This window comes from Chamaea fasciata, unplaced genomic scaffold (genome assembly GCF_029207755.1).
Source record: "Chamaea fasciata isolate MVZ Bird 193981 ecotype frontalis unplaced genomic scaffold, bChaFas1.0.hap1 SCAF_7, whole genome shotgun sequence".
Classification (NCBI taxonomy): domain Eukaryota; kingdom Metazoa; phylum Chordata; class Aves; order Passeriformes; family Sylviidae; genus Chamaea; species Chamaea fasciata.
In genome coordinates this window covers 40,012,514-40,032,717 of record NW_027094092.1, presented here as the reverse complement: position 1 = coordinate 40,032,717, position 20,204 = coordinate 40,012,514, and the positions used below count along the sequence as shown (strand labels likewise).

The 20,204-nt window shown below is 48.7% G+C and overlaps 2 protein-coding genes across 3 annotated transcripts in view; one reads left to right on the top strand and one right to left on the bottom strand.

Moving 5' to 3' along the window:
* Positions 1–10,799, bottom strand: part of JDP2 (Jun dimerization protein 2) — a 20,636-nt gene extending 9,837 nt beyond the window's left edge. The window contains exon 1 of one of the 2 annotated variants that reach the window (XM_066188522.1): positions 10,640–10,799. The gene's annotated coding sequence lies outside the window, so the exon portion shown is untranslated. Of the gene's footprint in view, positions 1–9,145; positions 9,330–10,639 lie in introns of those variants that run through there. The other variant, XM_066188521.1, reaches the window with a different exon arrangement.
* The window catches only part of LOC136291893 (uncharacterized), a 25,273-nt gene continuing 15,505 nt past the window's right edge, over positions 10,437–20,204 (top strand). The window contains exon 1 of the mRNA XM_066186985.1: positions 10,437–10,454. Within this exon, the coding sequence (XP_066043082.1) occupies positions 10,437–10,454 (18 nt within the window). The remainder of the gene's footprint in view (positions 10,455–20,204) is intronic.

The window sequence follows — 20,204 nt, the reverse complement described above, 5'->3', positions numbered from 1 at the left end:
GGTGGCAAGCAGGAATCAAGCCCTCTGCTCCAGTCATCCTTTAGGAAACCAGGAAGGGGAGAGCAAGCCAGTGCTCAGCAGCACTGGGAGCACTGCTGTGGGGAGAGGAAGCTGGGCAGGGAGGAGGTGATCTGCATAAGATCATTAAAGCCTGAAGAGAAGACAGACAAGTAACTTCTCAAGAGACGTGATACTACCTGATGAAATGGACTCCTGCCCATCTGGTTTCAGAAAAGAAAGAGAAAATACTTGGTAATGATACTTGGCCTCAGAAAAGACTACTCCTTGAGGTTGCAAGGACCTAAACTGATGCAAAGTATTCATTCTTCCACAGAGATCTCTAAACTAGAAAACCATAATTCCACATCTGCAGTGGCATTTTGTACTGAATCTGCACCAGCATCTTGTAAAGTGTCCAGAGATGCCCAATGCAGCTAGGCTCTGAAGCTGCACACTACCTCCCTCCCCCTTCCTTTCAGGCCTACGCATTGCTAAGATGCTTCACTACTCCAGAAACAAACACCATCACGCCCTTAGTCTGCACTCCAGATAGGAAAACACAAATTATTTAGGGAGCATGGCTAAATCCCTACCATAGTCCTCAGAGATCATCCCTCTCCAGCGAGAAGGCACTGGGTCAATGAGGCGGCATGACAGAGGGGTGGTGAATCTAGAGGTTCTTCCTAGGACGCCCTGCCACAAGACAGAGCCGTATGGAGTTAAATTCAGTCTACCATTTTGGGATAGCTGTATATACTGCAGAGTTGGCCATTTCCCTGATGCTCTCGCCAAGGTGACATGCTGGGGCACTGGGGAAGACACCTGCCAACATTAGCACAGTCCAGCCCATCTGCTGCACACCCCTCACCAGCAATCCCACAGATGTCCAGCCCCAGCTTGAACAGCTTATGTCAAAACTTTAAAAAAAAAAATAGAAAAATGATCAGTAGCAAAAGTATATGAGCATCCACTTGAAGTTTCTCACAGACTGATTTGGGGCCCTGATCCATCCTTTAACAGGGTTCAGGATGGGAATTTACTTGAGCCCTGCACTGGATGCTAAAATCCATTCTGGACTTGGATGACTTAGTTTTTATTCATAGAATATGCTGAGTTGGAAGACTCATCATATTCATCGAGTCCAGCTCCTGACCCTGCACAGGATAGACCAAGAGTCACACCATGTGCCTTAGACTGTTGTCCAGACACTTACTGAACTCTTGTCAGGCTTAGTTCTATGACCACTTCCTTGAGGAGCCTGTTTCAGTGCCCAACCACCCTCTGGATGGAAAAACCTTTTTCTGATATCCAACCTAAACCTCCCCTGCCTCAGCTTCAGGCCATTTCCTTGAGTCCTGCCAATGGTCACAGGAGTACACTGGTACCAAGAGTACTACTGGGGAGTCTTCCCCTCCCAAGGCAGCTGTAGACTGCAATGAGGTCTCCCCTCAGTCTCCCCTTCTCCAGGCTGACCAGACCAAGTGACCTCAGCCACTCCCCATGTGGTTTCCCCTTCAGGCCCTTCACCATCCTCATGGCCCTCCTTTGGATGCCCCCTAATGGTTTCATCTCTTTTCTCTACTGTGGTGCCCAAAACTGCTCACAGTACTCAAGGTGAGGCCGCACATGTGGAGCAGAGCAGGACAATACCCCACCTTGACTGGCTGGCAATGCTGTGCTTAATTTTCTTTCATCATGGCATGCAGTTGACACCACCCAGGCTAGACAGTCCAGGTCCTCAGACAGACTGAATATAGGGTCACCACAATTTACAAAATAAGGAGCAAGGAGAAATCTATTCTTCAGACTGTGGGACAACTTTGACCACTCAGCACCCTCCCCCATGCACTCCTGAGCCTGGGGCAGATCTCTGGGGACAAGTGGCTAAAGATTTGAGAAAACACTTTTTGCCAGCACACCTTCTTCTGCATCTTTGATCTGGTAGCTTAATATGCCTTGAAATAGCCTCTGTACCAGTGTGACACATAACACAGGTCAGAGTGAAGGGGCTGGCCCAGTATCCAATACGCGGTAAAAATTTATCCTGGATCTGGAGACTGCAGTGACAAAGCCCACATCACACCTGCATCAGCATAAACTAAATTTTAAGCTGATCAAACCAAAGTGCCAGAAGCCTTCTGGAAAACCATAAACCTGCACATTAAGATGAGCTGAGAACTAGGTGGAAAGGGGGGAAGTGTCTTCTACAAGTGAGAGCTTACTCAGGGGTTAGAAAGCTCAGGAGCACATTGAGAACTGCCAAGAGTCAAGCTGAGTTAGGCCTTGGAGAAGAATGTAACACCATTCCCAGCAAGGCTATAACCATGGAAATAAAAAGGAATGAGAAGAGATGCCACCCCTCTCTGCAGAGCAGGGGTGCAGTAACAGATCATCTCCCCAGTTCTTGAGGGCCCTCAGCCCCAGCCACTGTCATTCCTGCTGATTGGAGGGACTCAAACTTGAACAAACCCTAAGTTTGTTCCACTCCTTTGCTTCTTCCTAATGTAAGCACAACTTTCTTTTCATTCCAAGTCCCAGATACTTTCCCATTCTTTTCTGGTGAATGCCAGAGCCAAGTTGTACTTTGATCACGTAAAAAAAAGCCAGAGTATAGAATTCTATTTAATACTTTGGTCTTCCTCCCAAAGCTGTTACCTTGGCAGACAGGGATATGCCAACCTATAGCTCCAGCATATTTGTACTACATTCACATGGCAGGGCAGAACTCGAAAGTTCAGGATCTGAGTTTGACCTTTAAGTTGCAGCTCTTCAACAGCCACATCTTGCTGGATGGGGTGAATACAGTTGGTGCCTTGTCAATTCTTAATTACTTTCTGGATATTCCCTTGCAGCATTTTCTATTTCTAAGGCACATGAACCAACTCACCTCTGTAGTCCTTCACTTTCTAACACGGTGCTTTAGTTGGGATTCTTATCAGATTTTTTTCTTTTCAGAACTGATTAATAACACAGCCTTTTCCCCTCAATTCCAGGTGGTCTTTCAACATCTCCTTACATGAGCTTGGCAATGTTTTGTCTTCACTAAAACCTAGTTTTCTGGTGTCCTACATTTGAACCACACAATTCCTCCGTACGCATTGTATCAGCTATGCTTTTTCACATAATGAAGCCAACAGTAACACAGCAAGAAGAAAGAGAATGTGCAGTCTTGCATATGACCATTGGATCAGCATGACACCAGCTTCCTGAGTTTATATTCACCATAACTCTGCCTTCTGCACCAACACTATTCATCACTTTGTGCCATGACATCACGATGCTCCAGAGTGAATTAGGAGAGACAGAAGGCTTTCTTACAACTTCAGTTCAATGATGAGTAGCTTATACCATTCATTGCTCTGCTCAGCAACTATCTTTGCAGCAAAAATCTGGTAAACACAGGATTTCACAAGTCAAAATTCAGTTTTTATTTCCTTAGCTCTGCCTCTACACTCCCTTATTCTGGTTAAAATGCTGTAACATAAGACTTGACCTCTTGCCGAAATGGCTGTAAATCCTCCTGATAATTGCAGCAACTTTTGCATCCTTGCTTTGGCACTGTTCTTCCTGTGACTTCAGTCAACTCAGTTATTTTATCAGCAGTCTCATACCCAAAAAGCTGACATCAGTACAGCTTTCTTTGCTCACCTTGGTTTTGCTGCATCTTTCCCACCAGTTTCAAGTGTCCCTGTGCTTTGTTCCCCAGTTATGTCCTTATGGTCAGCAGTCTGCGATATTGGTTGTTTTAGTATTTCTTAGAGGCAGCACACTCTTAGCTTACTTAATCTTAGCTTTTCTCCTATTGCAGAGTCTGTTATCTTCTGGAAACCAAAACCTAGAGGGAAAAAGCTTTACCAACTTGTTTCTGTCCTATACAGTTGCTCAGTGTCCTCAGTGACACTGTCCCCACATACCCTTCTATTCTTTCTCCTGCAGTTCTAATCTTCATGTTATTGGGCTTTTTTTTTTTTTTTTTTAAATGGGTTGGGTTTTTTCCTTTTCCTATACTGATTTGGTTGATGCTTTTTCAGGGGACTCTTTGTTTGGGGTTTGTTGGGTTTTTTTTTTAGATGTTGATGTTTGCACAGCAGTTACAGCATAAATCTAACGTGCGTAGGCATAATTCGTATAACCCAGTATCCCTGGGGGCATGTACTCCAGTTGCTAGCCTGTATTCACACCCCTCCTGCCACCTCGTCACTGCTATTCTTACCCACAGACTAAGACTGGCACAGGAATGCCTACCTGTGTTGAAATCATACATTTGATTCCCTGCAAACAGACTGCTTCAGTTCCTATCTGCCATCCTAAGCATCCCCACTTATCCAGAGGCACTGTTTGTTTCTTTATTAACCAAATGCAGTTGGTACTGTTGCATCAAGAGCATCACCCTGCAGAGACGACCATGACATCCCAAAGCAGGCTCTGGCAGTCACACTTCAATTTAACTTGACCTTATCTCTGGTGTCAGCTTCCTTGGTGAGAGTGAGGGCTATTTGCAGCCTTATTTTCAATTTTGCTGCCTATAATACAATCACAGTTTCTGACAACATAAGCTATTTCACATGTGCTGACATCTACAATGGTTGATCCAAGTACCCTTCTGATGCTAAGAGAGCCAGTCTAGCATCTAATATGGCCAGCCAGCAGATTCTGACACTCTGTACCTACCAGCATGTTTCTCTTTTGCCCATTTTAAGCACTGCAGTAAGGCATAGTCTGTCCTACCAGGCCTTCTCCACGCTGCCTGCAGAATAAAGGCCATGCTTGCCTGGTATTCTCTCACCAGGCTCAGCCTGGGTGCCTGCCATTACTTGCCAGCTGCCATGCATCAGAACACTGCTGAAGTCTGTAAGCCACCATACAAGCAATCTTTGATCTCTTCATCAGTGTGTTAGCACCTACCACAATATTGCCATTTGTTTGTATTGTCTTGGAGCACCCAAGTCACAGTAACCGGCCTTTCATCAGCTCCTGGCCAACAGGGAATAATAATTCTGCTTTGGAGATCAGAAGCAGCACTACCGACTTCTAGTTCCTTGGATTCTACTCTGGCTTTCTTGCCATTTTAAAACTTTTTTTTTTAGCTGCTGGCTATCAAGCTCCTTCAGTCTGTATGTCATACATTGAACCTATCTAGTTCCTCCTGCAAGCAGGAGGATGATTTATATGAAAGCCCTTTCCTGACATACCCAACTTCTCATGCCCCAAGAATGTAACTTCCTAAACAAAGACAGGGCAGTTGGCTATCACTGCTCCTCTGAAGCTCTGAGCCACTTGCTTTTTTCCATCTGGACACTTCTGAGAAGACTGCAGAGTGCTGATGGTCTGAAGCCTACAGACCTTCCACTTCTACTTCGAGGTTCAGGCCCCAGTGGGGACAGATGAAGGCAGAAAGTAACTACCCCATATTCCCAGTGCCACAAGTATCTTGACGTGCAATTAGAACCTTCTTCTGCTGTCTAAAACACAATACTCTCCCACTGCCACACAATTCTATCTGCTCTAGATGTATTTGAGTAGTACCTTATAGTAACATCTTCTGGCTAGCTGCTTCTGCTCTGCACTGTTAAAAGCAGTAACTTGCAGGGCCAGTACCAAGCACCACAGTGATCAGTGTCAAAGTTATTTGCCAAACATCAGAACACAGCAGCAGACAAGCCCTTTGGGCGTAACCGGTCTTTTCAGATCCCCATGCAGCAGCTCTGGTAAACATGGACTTTAACAACAGCCATGGTGTATTCATTCATTCATTCAGTTGCTGAATCTGTTGATGCCAAGGAACCCACTACCTATAGCATACCGAAAAGCTGCAGTGACATCAACTGGGATAAACACGTGCATGCTCTCTTTACTGAGTACCTAACGTCACTTACTGTTTTATGGCATCACAGAAATTCCCCCTTGTTAAAAGACCAGTTAAAGGCATGGTCACAGCACAGCCTATCAAGCGCACTGAGGTGGAGCACACCACCTCAGAACACAGGACACTGTAGTACCTCAACACTCCATTTCCATCCCAGGAGGGATGAAAGCTACAACCAGCTTCTAGGTTTGCAGGTCCAAAGATACATCTGCGGCCTTCCCACTCAGAGCTGCAATTCTCACTGTTCCTTTCCTCCCACAGGCAACCCCATGTGGTGGGAGAAGAGTTGCAGGGTTTGTGAACACCCATACATGTAACCTCCCACGCCCAGTTCACAGAGTGAGTGGGGGGCCACAATGCTGAACAGAGGAAGGAGCTATGAAGAACTGTTCCTCAGGAGGTAGAATTCTAAACCTACTTCATGAGTGGGAACATTCTGGCTCAGTCCTGCACATCTAGCTGGCAGGAGGAACATCCGAGTCGTTGACAGACAGAGGGCTATGAAAAGCATTCTAAAAACAGGAATGCAAAGAGCCCTGCTGCCCTCCCTCCTCTTCTGCATCAGGGAAGCTCAAAGCTTCCTACACTGTGCACATGGGGCAGCCCAAGGAAGACAGCACCTCCTTGGCAGAAATGCCATTTTGCAGCCCTTGTCCAACTGAGTCTCACCATTAGGCCTCCACACCTGCCTGTCTAAAGCTTTGACTTCTTGTCCCTTTTATGAGAAGGAGGCATACTGGTTCTCCAATCCTCAGCATTAGTAATAATCTTCATTTGCCATTAGCAAAGCAGTCAGCTCACAGCCCTTGCTCCCTGAGCATTTTCCTCCATACCTTCACAGGGCAGCAAAAAGCTCCCGTTTGGCTGCTCCCACTGCTGCAATGCAGCGACTGACTTCCAAACAACCTGTGACAGCAGGGTTTTGTACAGCACCTACCAAAGCACCTACTGCAATAGTTAATCCCAATAACTACAAAAAAAATGCCATTAATTATCACAGTTTTATTAAGACTGCAATTAATTATTTGAGGTTGCACCACCCACTGGACGGCAGTGCAGAGGAGGAAGGTAAAAAGCTATCCTTTTCGTACCTGAAGCAGCTCAAAGGGGTTTGAGGAGGAAGGAATATCCAGGTCTGAGAAAACCTCAGTGTCTGAGCTGCAGCCTAACCTCTGACTTGTTGAAATTACCCAGGGTTTTCCATAACCACATGTGGTCAGGGCTAGAATCTTCAAGAAGACAATCCTGCTCCAGAACAAACTCTGCCCTCAGGGGCCAAGGATGGCCTCAGAGATGACAGCCCCAACCTTCCCTACAAACTCCTCAAAATTATGCCCTGAATACCAGGGTCATCCACAAAGACCTCTAATCCATATAAAGACCAGCTCTGGCTAGTTTGCAACAGCACTGCTCAGCTGAGAGGCCCGTATGTGCCTTCAGCTCTCTGGCTGCATGTTAAAATAGCCTGCAATGTTTGGATTGATACTCTGGACAGTCCAAGCAACTGAGAAACGCAGCCAAAGACAGATGGCATCAGGTTTGCAGTGCCCCCTCCTTGCTGCACAGGCACTACAGGACACACACATGCTGGCAAGGGGTCCCATGCCTCACTATAGCTCTGCCTCCCTTGCTCTTGGGGCCAGGCCCACTACGAACAGCCACTGCAGTGAAAAGAGCCTCTTACAGCTTCACATTCAAGACATTGCATGCTGCCAAGCACCCAGCCCAGGCAATGCAGCTGAAGCAGCAAACACTAGCACAGGGAAGGTGACCACAGAGCAGATGCTCAGTGCTGCTTGAGCAGTTGGACACACTGCTCAGATGGACAGGGCAGGAGGAGGCAAGAGGTCTGAGGGAGTATTTACTCTTCCTTGGCAAGGAATGTAGCACAGAGACCTTTCCATCCTGTAAGGAGGGAAATACTTAACTGTGAAGATGCAGGGAAAGCATCCATAGGTGTCTCAATGAGGAAGCAGAAACAATAACCTGCACACTAACTCAGCAGATTTTGTTAATTCCCCAAACACCAGGGGCAACCAACTGCTGCATGACCCAGTAATGGTGTGGATGGCAGCTCCTGCACCCACACACTCACCCTCTACATGGGCAGGTTTTTGCATTTTTAAATCACGACGATTCATACTAAGAACCTGAACTCCAAAGACTGGCATTCACAGATGCCCTCACACAAGTTTTACCAATCAATTCCCAGGGCAGACTCCATCAAGAGCCTCCAGACAGAGTTTTTAATGCAAATTTCCTCAAAAATAGCTGAAAAATCCTAGTCTGAGCTGCAGAAGCATTTGCTTCTGCTGAGCTCTTGGAGTCCAAACACACACACAGGCACACACACTCACAGTTTGGCAGTGGTTGTGTTCCAGGGCTGGTAATGCAAGCCATGGAGCAGGCTGCCAAGACAAGCAAGAGAACGAGCCAGGCCCCGTTTCATTGGCCACCATACGCTGCATATGGCCCTGGAACCAGCCAGCACAGTGTTCTCACCCTCCTTGAAGGCATAGGAGACCCTGTGTTTTCAAATACACCTCCACAGGGCCTTCATTAAAGGGAAATGGAAACATAATGTGGCTCTTGCTCCCCTGGTATTTCTCCCTTTCCCCCTATTTGCTCTCAAACCTATTTCCCTTCCATGGAAAAAAAGAAAAGTGCCTCCTGGAGCAGAGCGTGCAAAAGAATGCAACTTCCATTCAACTCCACGCCTGACTGCTAAAGCGGACTTGGGACCGCGCGGCGGGGGCACCTCCAGGGTCCCCTTTCCTTTTCCGGGCCTCCCGGGCTGGAGACACGGCTGGCGACAGCCAGCTCGCCCGGCCCGGGCCGGCAGCGGCAGTGAGCCCGCGCCCCTCACCTGCGCGCCCAGCCGGCAGGTGAAGCGGAGGCAGCGAGCGCCCGAGAGCGGGGGGAGGCCGCCCCGGCCGCCCCTCAGTGCGGCAGCAGCCCAGAGCCAGGCACCCCCAGAGCCAGAGACAGCCCCAGCCCCCGCGCGTCGCCGGCTGCGGGGGCAGCAGCCCTGCTCTGAGCCGCCCATGCGGCTGTGTCCACCCCCGTGAAGGGTCTCCCCGCATCTCCACGGTGCGCCCGAACGCCCGGAGAGCGGCACCCTGCCCGCTGCCGCGGGATGCCGGCATACTCCTCCGGGCGCCCCCCACCCCGGCCCCCGGCGCCGCTGTCCGCCACCCCCGCGGAGCCCCGCGCCGCCTCCCGCCCCCTGCCGCAATCCCGGCCCGCCCGGCACGTTCCCCCGCCCGCGCCCACACCCACCGTGCAGGGCGACCGGGCAGCCGGGGTGCCCGCGGGGCCCGGCCGTAGGGGCCGGGCGTGGGCTGCAGGCTCAGCCCCGCCGCCTCCGCCGCTGCCCCGACCCCCGGGCCCCGCCGGGTGCCGATGTCGGTGCCGGCCGCCGCCGGGGCGCCTCGGCCCGCCACCGCCCGCCGCCCCGGTGCGCGCCTCCCGCAGGCTGTGGCAGGCGGCGGGGTGGGTTGCATCAGCCCCGGTTATATAGCGGCCCCTGGGCTGCGGGGAGGGGTCGGGAATGCGGAACCGGCCGGGCTGCCAGCGCCACACGTCAGGGAGGGCGGGGGAGCGGGGCCGCGGGGCGGGGAGCGCCGCGCAGGGGTGGGACCAGCCGGGGCACCCCGACATCGCGCGCCTCGGCATCCCACACCTCACGGCCCGGCATCTCCACATCCTGCACTCCGGGACTCCGCACCCGCCACCCCTCGGCAACCCTCTGCCCTCGCAGCCGGCGTCCCCGGCACGCTCCGGCACCTCTTGACCCCTCCGCACTACGGCGCCCCGGGACCTCGCAATCCCGGACCGCGTGCGCGTCTTCCCCGCGCTCCTATTTGCGCCCCTCCACACATTCTCTGCTCCCCTCCACGTCGCTCTCGTCCCCCAGCGCACGCCAGGACACCGTCCCGGGCAACCCCAGCGACGCGGCCCGATGCCGCCACAGCCGTGCCCGAGCTAGACCGATTTGTGCAGAGCCTCTGCTCCTCAGTCCTGAGCCTGGGAAGAAGGAGGCAAAGGACCAGACAGAGTATCCAGTGCTCCCCAGCGTCAAGCCCACCTCACCCAGGATAGCAAAGGCACAGGGGCAGGGAGGGCTGAAGAGTCACTCCACTGTCCCGTGGGAGGCAAGGACCTTCTCATCTCATCCCTCTCCCAGCCTGGCCTGCTCATGTCCCACACAACGCTCTCTCCCTTGCACAAGAGCCAAGGGCTGTCAGCCTCAGCTCCACCGCTCCACTGACCTGGAGAGTAACCAGGAGAAGGCAGAGAGGTCCAAGGTTCCTCTTTCCAGGTGTTTTGTTTTCTCATCATCAATGGGACATCACTGAGGGACATTGCCTGAAGCACAGGTACACTCATGGTGCCCAGTGTTCTAGCACCTTCATGTCAGATGGGGATCATGGAGCAGGTGCCAGACTGGGGCCTTCTTGATAACTGATTTGTGTTTATCTCTTCCCTCTTTCTCACTAACATTGGCCTCTTCCCAACCGCATCAGCCAAACTATCCTGGGGAAGCAAAGTTTTGCACAACTGGAGGACCATGCTGGACCAGCCACAGGTACTGGATTCTCCAGGACTGTTGCTCTTAAAGCATTTCAGGACAGAAAGGCTCCTTTTCCTTTGGAAAGACAACATCCTAAGAGTAGTTAGCAAAACCACTGGGCTGAGCAGCACCACCCAGCTAAGTGACAGTGTCACCTCTCTGACCCACCTAACACCACAAAGAGGCACCATCCACCCTACCTTATTTTCCTTCCTCTGACTTGTCAGTCATTGTTTCTTTTCAGCATTCACCAATTCATTTCTTTTCACCACCGAGGATTCACACTATTCATCATCTACATGGTCTTGCCATCAGCACTTCCAGCCTTGTCCTCCTCTTTTGTACCTCAGCAAGAGAAAGAGAATTCATGTGGAGAGATCTGGGACTGAGCAGGAACATGGGATCAGAAATGCTGTGTTCAATACAGGATATAACCTGCCCAAGTTGTCCTACAGAATAAGGTAACATCTTGGCTTGGCAGGACCACATGCATCTTCATTACTAATCTTCTTATGCTGTTGTTCTTTTGTTTGTTTTGTTCTCAGAGAGGCAGAATACTTTTTATGCACTTTTGCATCCAACCCAATTATTTCCTTAATCTTGGCACCTTGTCTTGGGGGGAAAGGAGAAATGTCAGCCAAGATGTATTTTTTCCATATGCATTCATTCCTGCATCAGATAGGACAGAATTTTCTATTGCCTTAAGCTGCAGGTATCCCAATGGGGTTGACAAACAATATCTCTCTCTGGCAAATCAGACAAGTTGCCTTCAGGGCATGGCAGCTTCCTTACAACAGATGCATCCTGAGGGAAGGGAAGAGAGCAAACCAGAGGGATTTCAGAAGGGGCTGATGACCTGGTGGAGCATGGTCCAGTCCAGCACATGGTTCCTCCTGCAGCCTTTCCCTACCCCGGGGAAGGTGGGAAAGTGCCATTTCCCCTTCTTTGCAGGGAGTTGGAAGAAAGAGAGCTTTCCCTGCTCTGTCTTCCACCGTTTTTGCCTTTTTCATTTCCCTTTCACTGGTGGGCAGAGCTGGGAGGTCTCATTGTGACATAGACATCTACTGCCCCAGCCTTGAGTACTGGCTCTTTCTTTCCCAGACAGCCTCCACAGGATGGGAGCAAGGATCCAACATCCACCGGTCTGTAAAAGACCAGCACTTGCAGCATGTTTGCGGTGCACTGATTTCAAGACTGTTGAAGGTTGGGAAGTGGGAAGGACAGCCCCTCAGCCTACAATTTCTGTCCTTCCCTGCTTCCCCACTGCAGGTCCTGGAGCCAGATAAGCCTCCATTATTATAATAATGCAAGTTAGTCCTAACTGGGACTTATTTAACTTAAATATTGAAGAGCTAGTTCCAGGGAAGCAATCCTTGTCTGGGGACAATGCTTACGCACATGTTTAAAGGGACAAACTTGCATCATTCTTCCTTGACTTGGGAACTCTACTCTCACAGGGGAATTTCCGTTGCTCTTGCAGCCGCCTGTGCTTGAACTGTTCTTTTCCCAAGCTGGGTTTTGCCTCATGTAAGCACCAAATATGTTTACTTTTCAGATAGTTTAATTTTGGCTAGAAAAGGCATAACAATAAATTGAGAATTTGTGGCTTCAATGGGTAAAAGTGAACAAAAAAAGTTACCTACAACAGGCTGTTTGTTGAATGATGGAGATAAACACGTCTGGCCCTACCAGGGCTGGTCAGTCTTGCCACTGTGGTGGAAATGTGCTGACAAAGACAAATTAATCAGATGTGAATGGCAGCATTTGTAATGGAGACAGGAGCTGTTGAGAAAAGAAAACATAAGTTCCACTGCACAGAACATAAAAAGCTGTCAGTACCTTGGTGCTTGGCAGATGGCTTTCTCTTCAGATGAAAGGAATGATTTGCATATTTTTGTCCAAAATAAAGTGTGTGGAAGGTGAAGGCTCATGGATGTGGAAACATAGCCCCTGCAACATAACATGGGGACAGAAAGTTATCAGGAACAGAGAGAACTCTAGAGCAAAACAGAGTGGCGCCAGCACAGAAGTTTGACTGCAAAGGAGTTGCTCTCAGTCCTCAGGAAAAGTCTTTGCTTTTCTCCTGCCAGCATGCATTTCTCTGCCTTCTCTACATGGATGAACTGTGCAGCTCATCAGCTGGATTTAGGCCTAGGCCAGGACACCACAAAACAGCACCGCAACCATCCCTGTTCTTTCACCCCTCCTCTGGACTGTCTGGTGGCCCTCTCACAGCAGGAGTGGACACTACCCTCCTGAAGTCTTCTGAAGGTGGGCAGAGGAGGCAGTCAGTACTGATCCCTCTTGTCAGGTTTCTCTCTGAAACCAGTTGCAGCCCTGTCTGTGGCACAGCGACAAGAGCCACAGCCTGGGCAAGGCTCCTGAGGGTCCTTGACATTTAATGTGCCCTGTCCAAATGCACTGAGAGCATATTTAAGACCTGAGCAATGGTAGTCCTTTGCTTGCCCTCTGCACCCTCCTGATGCCACTGTTAGTAGTGACGAGCTTACAGTAACCTCCCTGAGATATTCTTGGCCAAGAAAGCCAATGAATACACTAGGCCTAAACGTCTCTGGTGCATGACCAAGCACAGCTTTATGTGCTTGAAATTAATCAATATTCTAAGTCTAATCAGGATGTTAGCCATTCCAGTTCACCTCCTGAAATCTCTTCAGGGCTGACTAGCACAACAACACGCATGTGGAACGTGCCTGGCAGATATAAAGCCACACTGATATCCCACATGTAAAATTCTCTCTGGCATTGCCTCTCAGTGCAGGCTGACAGGGTTAATGATCCCCTCCCACCCACTGAGGCTGAGAGAGCTCTGCTGTGTCTCTGCCTAACTGGGATTCCTCAGACCTGCTGCTTGCTCACACACTTGTCATCCAATATTTGCTATATGAAACAGTGCATTTCATCTTTTACCCGTCCACTTAATCACCCAAATCCTCATGAATCTGCTTCCCTTTTTCCTGATCTTTGTCTTCAGTATTAGTATGCAATCCTGATGGCCAATTCTGAAAACCATTCACTGAAGGATGTGACCTAGGACTTGTACATTCAAACTCCTGTAAGCCACGGTACAATATCCAACTGCAGCAAGAAAGAACTTCACCCTGCAGGAGAGAATGGTGGTGATCCAAGTAAAGACGTAGCTGCCATTTGGCCACCTCTGGCTACATGTCCCACTGTCCCCTTGGCCACAACTCACTTCTGATTTAACTGTTCCCTTCATGAATCCCTAACTAATTTCTAGTCTTATTTTAAAAAAAAAATTACTTCCAGTCATTTTCCATGACATTTTCCATAACTGGGCTGAGAAAAGAAAAATTACATAAGCAGTAGGAGTGAGAGGATGGTAAATTACCCCATAGTCACTGAGGGAAAGCAGCTGTGTCTGGGCTGGTGGCAGTGCTAAGGTCTGAGTGGTCACCACCACAGTGGTCAGACAGTGCCACACAGGCTGATGGGCTGACTGACCCCCACGTTGCTTGTTTATAAAAATAAAACTGATTAGATACCAGGGCTGGAAAATGCTGTGCAAGAGCTTGTCTCTGACAAGCCAGATCCTTAAGTTAAATAATCTTTATGTTGGACAGTTGTGGAACAATCTCTTCAAAAAGGAATTTCCTTTTTATCTTAGACACTGGCCTAAACTTTGAAATGTACACATCTCTTTAAAAAGTTACAGTTCTATCTATCTAATTCATATCCCTTCACCATACATCTTCTCTGTAAACTGATGTCATGTTCCTTGCAGTCCTTGCTCATGTGGAAGGAGTTTCATCTTTTTAGTAATTTTCTTTGTCTGCCTTATGTCCCCTATTTTCCCCAACATGGGTGATGAGAAGCATACAGAGTATTCCAGCTGGAGTTGTATCCCAGACTCACTACTGTCTGAATTAGTTTCCATTCTACTATAAAGCCACCCCAGCATGGCTCCCAGAGGCAGACGGCTCTGAGCCTTCAGAGCCCACAGTTTCTGCTCTGCAGTATTTCAGCAGTGCCAGCACAAATCACCTTGTGGCCACTTAGCCTTGTCAAGAAGTTCCTGTGAAAGACAGTGCTCCTAGCTTTTTGAAAATCCACGTCCTGCTGTTATTTCCTACAAGAAACACTCCATAACTTCCAGCAGCTCCAGGAGCATGATTTTCCTTAGCAGAGAAAGTGAGCCATGGATTTCTTGCTGCAATGTAGCCAATCAGGTAGATGGGGGCCTGCAGATCTGTAATGGGCATCCAACAGTTTACTTGGGGTGGAAATAGGACCTAGGTCTGCAATTCCTTAGTTCTATCTGCCCTCCCCTATTGCTGCACACAGCTGTCACTCTCTAGCACTCTGCTCCTCAGGTGCTGACACCCAACCCTGAGGACTGTTGTTTTTTAAGACACCAGCCTTGCTTTTAGAAGTTCTCACTGCCTGAAGGTGCCTTCTCTGTAGCAACTGAGAAGCACTGTTAGGGGGATTTGTCTCTTTTTCTTTTAGGTGTAGGAATTACTTAATTTCTCTGCTGTGTCTTAAGCTTCCTTAGCTACTCTACTTTCTTTCCTGTTCCCAAAACGTGTCAGTCCTGTCCCAGGCTTCCTACTTTCAACAGGCTGAATGAAGGTCCTAGATTTTTTACTGGGTCTTTGTGTTTTGCATTCTCTCCCTATCAGCCAGATTCACATCAAACACATTCCCTACTGCAGCCTATGCACCTACTGTCTGCTTTGGGCTTAAACATTCATTTTCTGAAGGATTTCTCATGCCTTGTGTCCTAGAGGGGTTTGGGACAGGGAGAGGTGGGGACTCCTTGCCTTCCTCTGGATATCTTTGTCTACAGCAATAGTATTATTAATGAAAGAACCAATGAGAAAGATCTCCTGATATTTATCCAAAACTCTTTCTCTACTCAGTGCCCCCTATCCTTCTTCCCCATTTCATTTCTCCACCATTTCTTCCTTACCCTGCTCCCCTGAACACTTTGCTTTCTCACTTTTCTGGCTTTCTTCATTCCCACCCCCTCCTTGTACTCCCTCCTTCTTTCACAGCCTCGCTTCTTCCCTCCCTCTCCTTGGCTCAGTATTCAAAATCCCTGCCCATAGCGACGAAAGGAAAAACAACAACACAACACTCCAGCCTGAGGAGGCCAGAGCACGGGATTCCTTCCGAGAAAACTCAGAAACCAGGGAAAGGAGGGAAAGCAAACAGTGAGACCAGGAAGAAATCTGAAGAAAGCATGGATATTTCAAGGGGGAGGGATGAGCTGGTATCTCAGGGAAACTTGGTGGGGTTTGAGACAAACAGAGAGACACGTTCACAGATCCAACCCAAACACAGAAGAGCAAGTTCTGCTTTCTGGGGGAAGGAGCTGGGTCAGGAAGCCCAGTACACACAGAGAGAGCCCCAGCATACAGCTCTGCAAAGAACAGAGATAACTGTACCAACGGGAGAAAACAGAAATTAGTCACTTGCTCTAGGGATGGGCCAATGCCCTGGGGACAAGCAGGAGAAGTTCCTGCAGTGGAGGTAGAAGGGCTGACTTCCCCAGGGATGTTAGGGAATCCTTCCTACCAAATGCAGACTGTAGGCTTGGGGCTGAAGGGTTAATACCCCACAGGAGGGCCCTGGGGAATCCACTGTAAATAGGTGTGGTTTTCTCTGAAACTCCAAGAGGCATTTTCTTTCTGTACCAGTCTGGACAGGTGAGAAATCGGAAGAAGTTGGAGCCTGTGCTTCCCACTTACACAAAGCAGGGCTGTTAGTACAGGTCTCACTGTTTGTTTGCACACTCCAGCCTGGCTGCTTAACTCTGTAGTACCCAGTGCCAGGAATCTCTGGCAGTCAGCATGGTGGTCCCCTGGGTACAAGCACCTGCCTGTTAATGGAAAGCCACAGATTAATGGAGCAGCACAAGGAGCCTCAGTCAGTTACTCATTGCAGAAAGGATAAGTTCAGTGATAAGCAAAAGAGCCAGATATGGCATGTGCAGGAAAGGAACAGAAGCAACTCTCTTCCCCTCTCCTCCTCCAATATCTCACAGGCCTGCAGCCTGCACTCCAGTGGTGCACTTGGCCCTCCTTCTTGGCCTCATCACCCACAACTGCCCGCCCCAGGACCCAGCCTTGCCCTCCCCAAGCCACCTCTCTACAATGAACTAGAGCAATTTTGTTTCTTTCCACAATCCTACCTCCTTTCTTGACCTGGCTCTGCAGCCTGCCTGCTGCTAGGCAAGAACCAGTTTTCAATCTCCTCTGCTCCATTTTCCATTTTTAATGCAGAATATTTGAACCTGGAGGATAGTTTTTCCCTTCTTCAAATGAATTTTAAACATAGCTGTCTCCCAGAAAGGTAGAACTAGAAGAGACACCAAATGACTAAATCCAGCCATAAGCACTAACACCATTACTTACATAATTCCCTTCATAAACTAGCCAGGCTCAATCTTGAAACCAATTGGAATTTTGCTCTCCCTGTTCTCACTAGAAAGCTTCCCAAGGATCTTACTACTCAGAAAGGAAAAAATATTCTGTTAATCTCCAGTCTAAATTTGCTCAGGCAAGGAAAGACAGCACTCATGCAGCAAAGCGCTGGGTAGGACATAAGCCTCAGAACAGAATTCAAACAAATCAGATTGAATTGCAAAGAATAGCACTGAGGAATGAAAGCAGAACTGTTTGCAAAGCAATTAATCTTGGGCTTGGAAGTGCTGATTCCCCCAGCCATTTCAGATCCTGAAGGCTCCTCAGCCCTGTAGAGTCCCCACAACTCTTCCATTTTCCAAATGCATATTAGGGCCATGACACCACTGTGTCTCTGGACCACCAGCTCTTTTGAAAACTGCTTCCAAGCAAAGGCATTTGCATGAAGATCTAGCCTCCACGCAATATCCTGAGTCTTACCTACCACAGCTGCTGCCAAACTGCAGTTTCAGCCCAGGAGAGCTGCAGGAAAGGAGAATGCCAGTGCCTACAGAGAGCACAAGGTATATATTGTCCAAAGTTCAACAAATAAAACAGTAAAATGAGGTTGCAGAGGGTTGAAAGCTTAAGTATAGATACTACAAAGCCCTGGGAAACAGAAACTGCATTGAACAGAAAGAGTATTGAACTGTCCTTCTGCCCCCTGATCCTAGACACCACTGAAGTAAGAAAGAAGGTTGGGTTTTTTTGTTTTTTGGTCAAGTTTCCTTTGCAGGAAGCCAAAATAATGATGCTAGACACAAAGGCATGTCATATCCCAGCAGAAACATGGCTCCCCAGCTTACATGGGTAGATGCAGACGTGCCACAGATACTTGCACTGAATCATAGATTCCTGTCATCCAACTGTGGATGAGGATAATGGGAAACACAACAGAAGAGATGGGGTAACCATCTGCTCTTCTCGCTTGATTGTGCTGTGAAACTGTAGGCTCTGTTTGGGATAAACCAGAACTTATTTCCAAGGCAACAAATTGAAGTATCATAAACAACAGAGGACCAGGAGATGCCTGCAGGTTGGAAGCTGAGAGAAAGAACATCCTTCACGAAAGCATAGGTGGACCAATGAGGCAGGACTCTGAGCTCTTACCCAGGGTGCTGTTTTTGCCAGTGGGATGATTTGAAATCTCTTCCTAAGTACAAGGCACCCTGAGCATGTAGTACAGCTGGATGCTGTAACAGCTGAAGAGGGGCTAAGTTGCCTTCCAGCTTTGTGGGTATATTAATCTACAACCTGACTGAAGGAACAGCCACGGAAACCAGAGATGGAGAGGGTTCTTCTGGTGCCCTGGGTCTAGAGCTACAAGTCACAGCAGAGGCATTGCTGGGACAAAACCCATGCATTCTGCTGCACCTCCTTGTGACAAGTGCTCAGACCCAAGCAGGGGATCATAAAGATGCCTCCAATAGTCTGACACAAAGAAGACAGAGCTGGACAACCATAGGGCTAAGGCCCAAAGAGGCACAAGATAAACATAAGCAAAACACATTGTCATGACTTGTAGGATTGTCCCCTCTCCCATGTGATGATCCTTCTGGAGCATAGCTCCCTGACTTACATAGAAAACTAAGTATACTTGAACCTGGGGACAACCAAGATGGAGAGAAGCTGGAGAAATAAAATTGCAGCAGGAAGATAAGCCTTCTTTAGGGAAGGAATGAGGCTGAGCAGGAGGAACAGCATAAGCCACACCGATTTAGGTAAGCCATTGAGTGCTGAAGAGATAAAGCCCCACAGAAGAGCACACATAGTTCAGGAGAAAAGAGATCAAAAGGAAGAGAGCTGAGCTATTTACTGATGATGAAGTGTGCTCTTTCTGAGGCAGATGGACCAACTAAGTAGACTTAAGTTCAAATCATGGGGCTAAATGTGGGGTGCAGTGAAGAGAGGGGATGCCAGTGGGTAAAGACAGAGAAGCCAGTTCAAGAGGAAATAGAAGTGAGATTCCAAAAGCTGACAGCAGAAGATGTAGTCACAGCAGATATGAGTTGTAGGACTCCTGACAGCTTAGATATCTGTTTAAAATGCAGACTTGGGATCTGAAAGACCTGAGTAAATCTATCTCTTTACATTCAGCTGCAGAATGGGAGTGCCTTAAATACCAAGGAGCTTGAGGACCGGTGTGCATCTCTTCCAGTGCATCACTGCTGCAGTTCCCAAGATGTTCAGCCCGTGTGCTCCCAGGAGTCTTGGGACTCTCAGTCCTCATGCACAGCATAGGCACTCTCATAGTGAGGCCAGGTGAATTCTTCTCCTATATGGCAGAGAGCAAACCACAGAGTCAAGGAAGGTACTCTGTGCAGAGGACAGGAAGAGCAGGAACAGCGGGTTGGGGAAGTTGCCCAGGGAGGGTACTGAAGACCTACAGGTAAGAAGAGGTTCACGCGCGTGCATGGACACAGGAAGAATCCCAGGAAGCATCAGAATGAAATGGAGAAGGGTAAGGGCCAGAGCTGACATGCTGAGGCTGCAAAAGCAAACAAAAAAACAAAAAAGAGAGGGAAGTGCAGGGGTTGCAACTGCCCACAGAGAAGGGAAGACAGCTGGCCAGGGAGGAGGTGCACTTGCTGACAGAGAGAAGGCACACTTGCCCACAGTCAACTTTACTGAAGGCTCCTCCAAAGAAATCATTAGTAGCAGAGTCTCAGAATAAGAATAGTTAATGAGTTACAGGAGAGATCCCAAGGCAGAATCAGCATGGTGCAAGCAAAAGATCCCATTGTGCGACTTTTCAGTGGAGCAAACTACAACTCTTTGGTAAGTCTGAGAGTGGATCAAGGGGCAGAGAGAGAAGAAGAATGGCATCCCTCGAGATTGTTCAGCGATCTGCGTGGTCTGGAATTAATGGGCTGCCAGTAGGGACTGTGTTGTACAAACTGGACTGGACTTTCCAGGAACTGAGGAAAACCACAAACTGCCTTTGTGACACGGACAAAATGCACGGAGCAGACAAATGCCTTGGCTCATTCCAACTGATAGCCATCAATCACTTCCCCCAAAGGCTGGGGTAGATATAGCCCATGTAAGACTAGATTCTCTCTGCTGCCAGTACCTTGGAATGGTGAAACTAATTTTAGCCTATGGCAGCAAGAAGGACTCACTGGCCCCTTATGGGTTTTTCCCCTGAGCAACACACTACATCCATTTTAGAGTGAGAAATGTTCCTGCCCTTTCTTGCACTGCTCAATTCTTCCAGACAAACATCTTCCTCTGTGCACTCTATGACTCCATCCGGGCTTCCTATTAACAGACACTGTGAAAAAGGAAGTCTTCCTGTTGTACACAGTTGGCCCTGTGT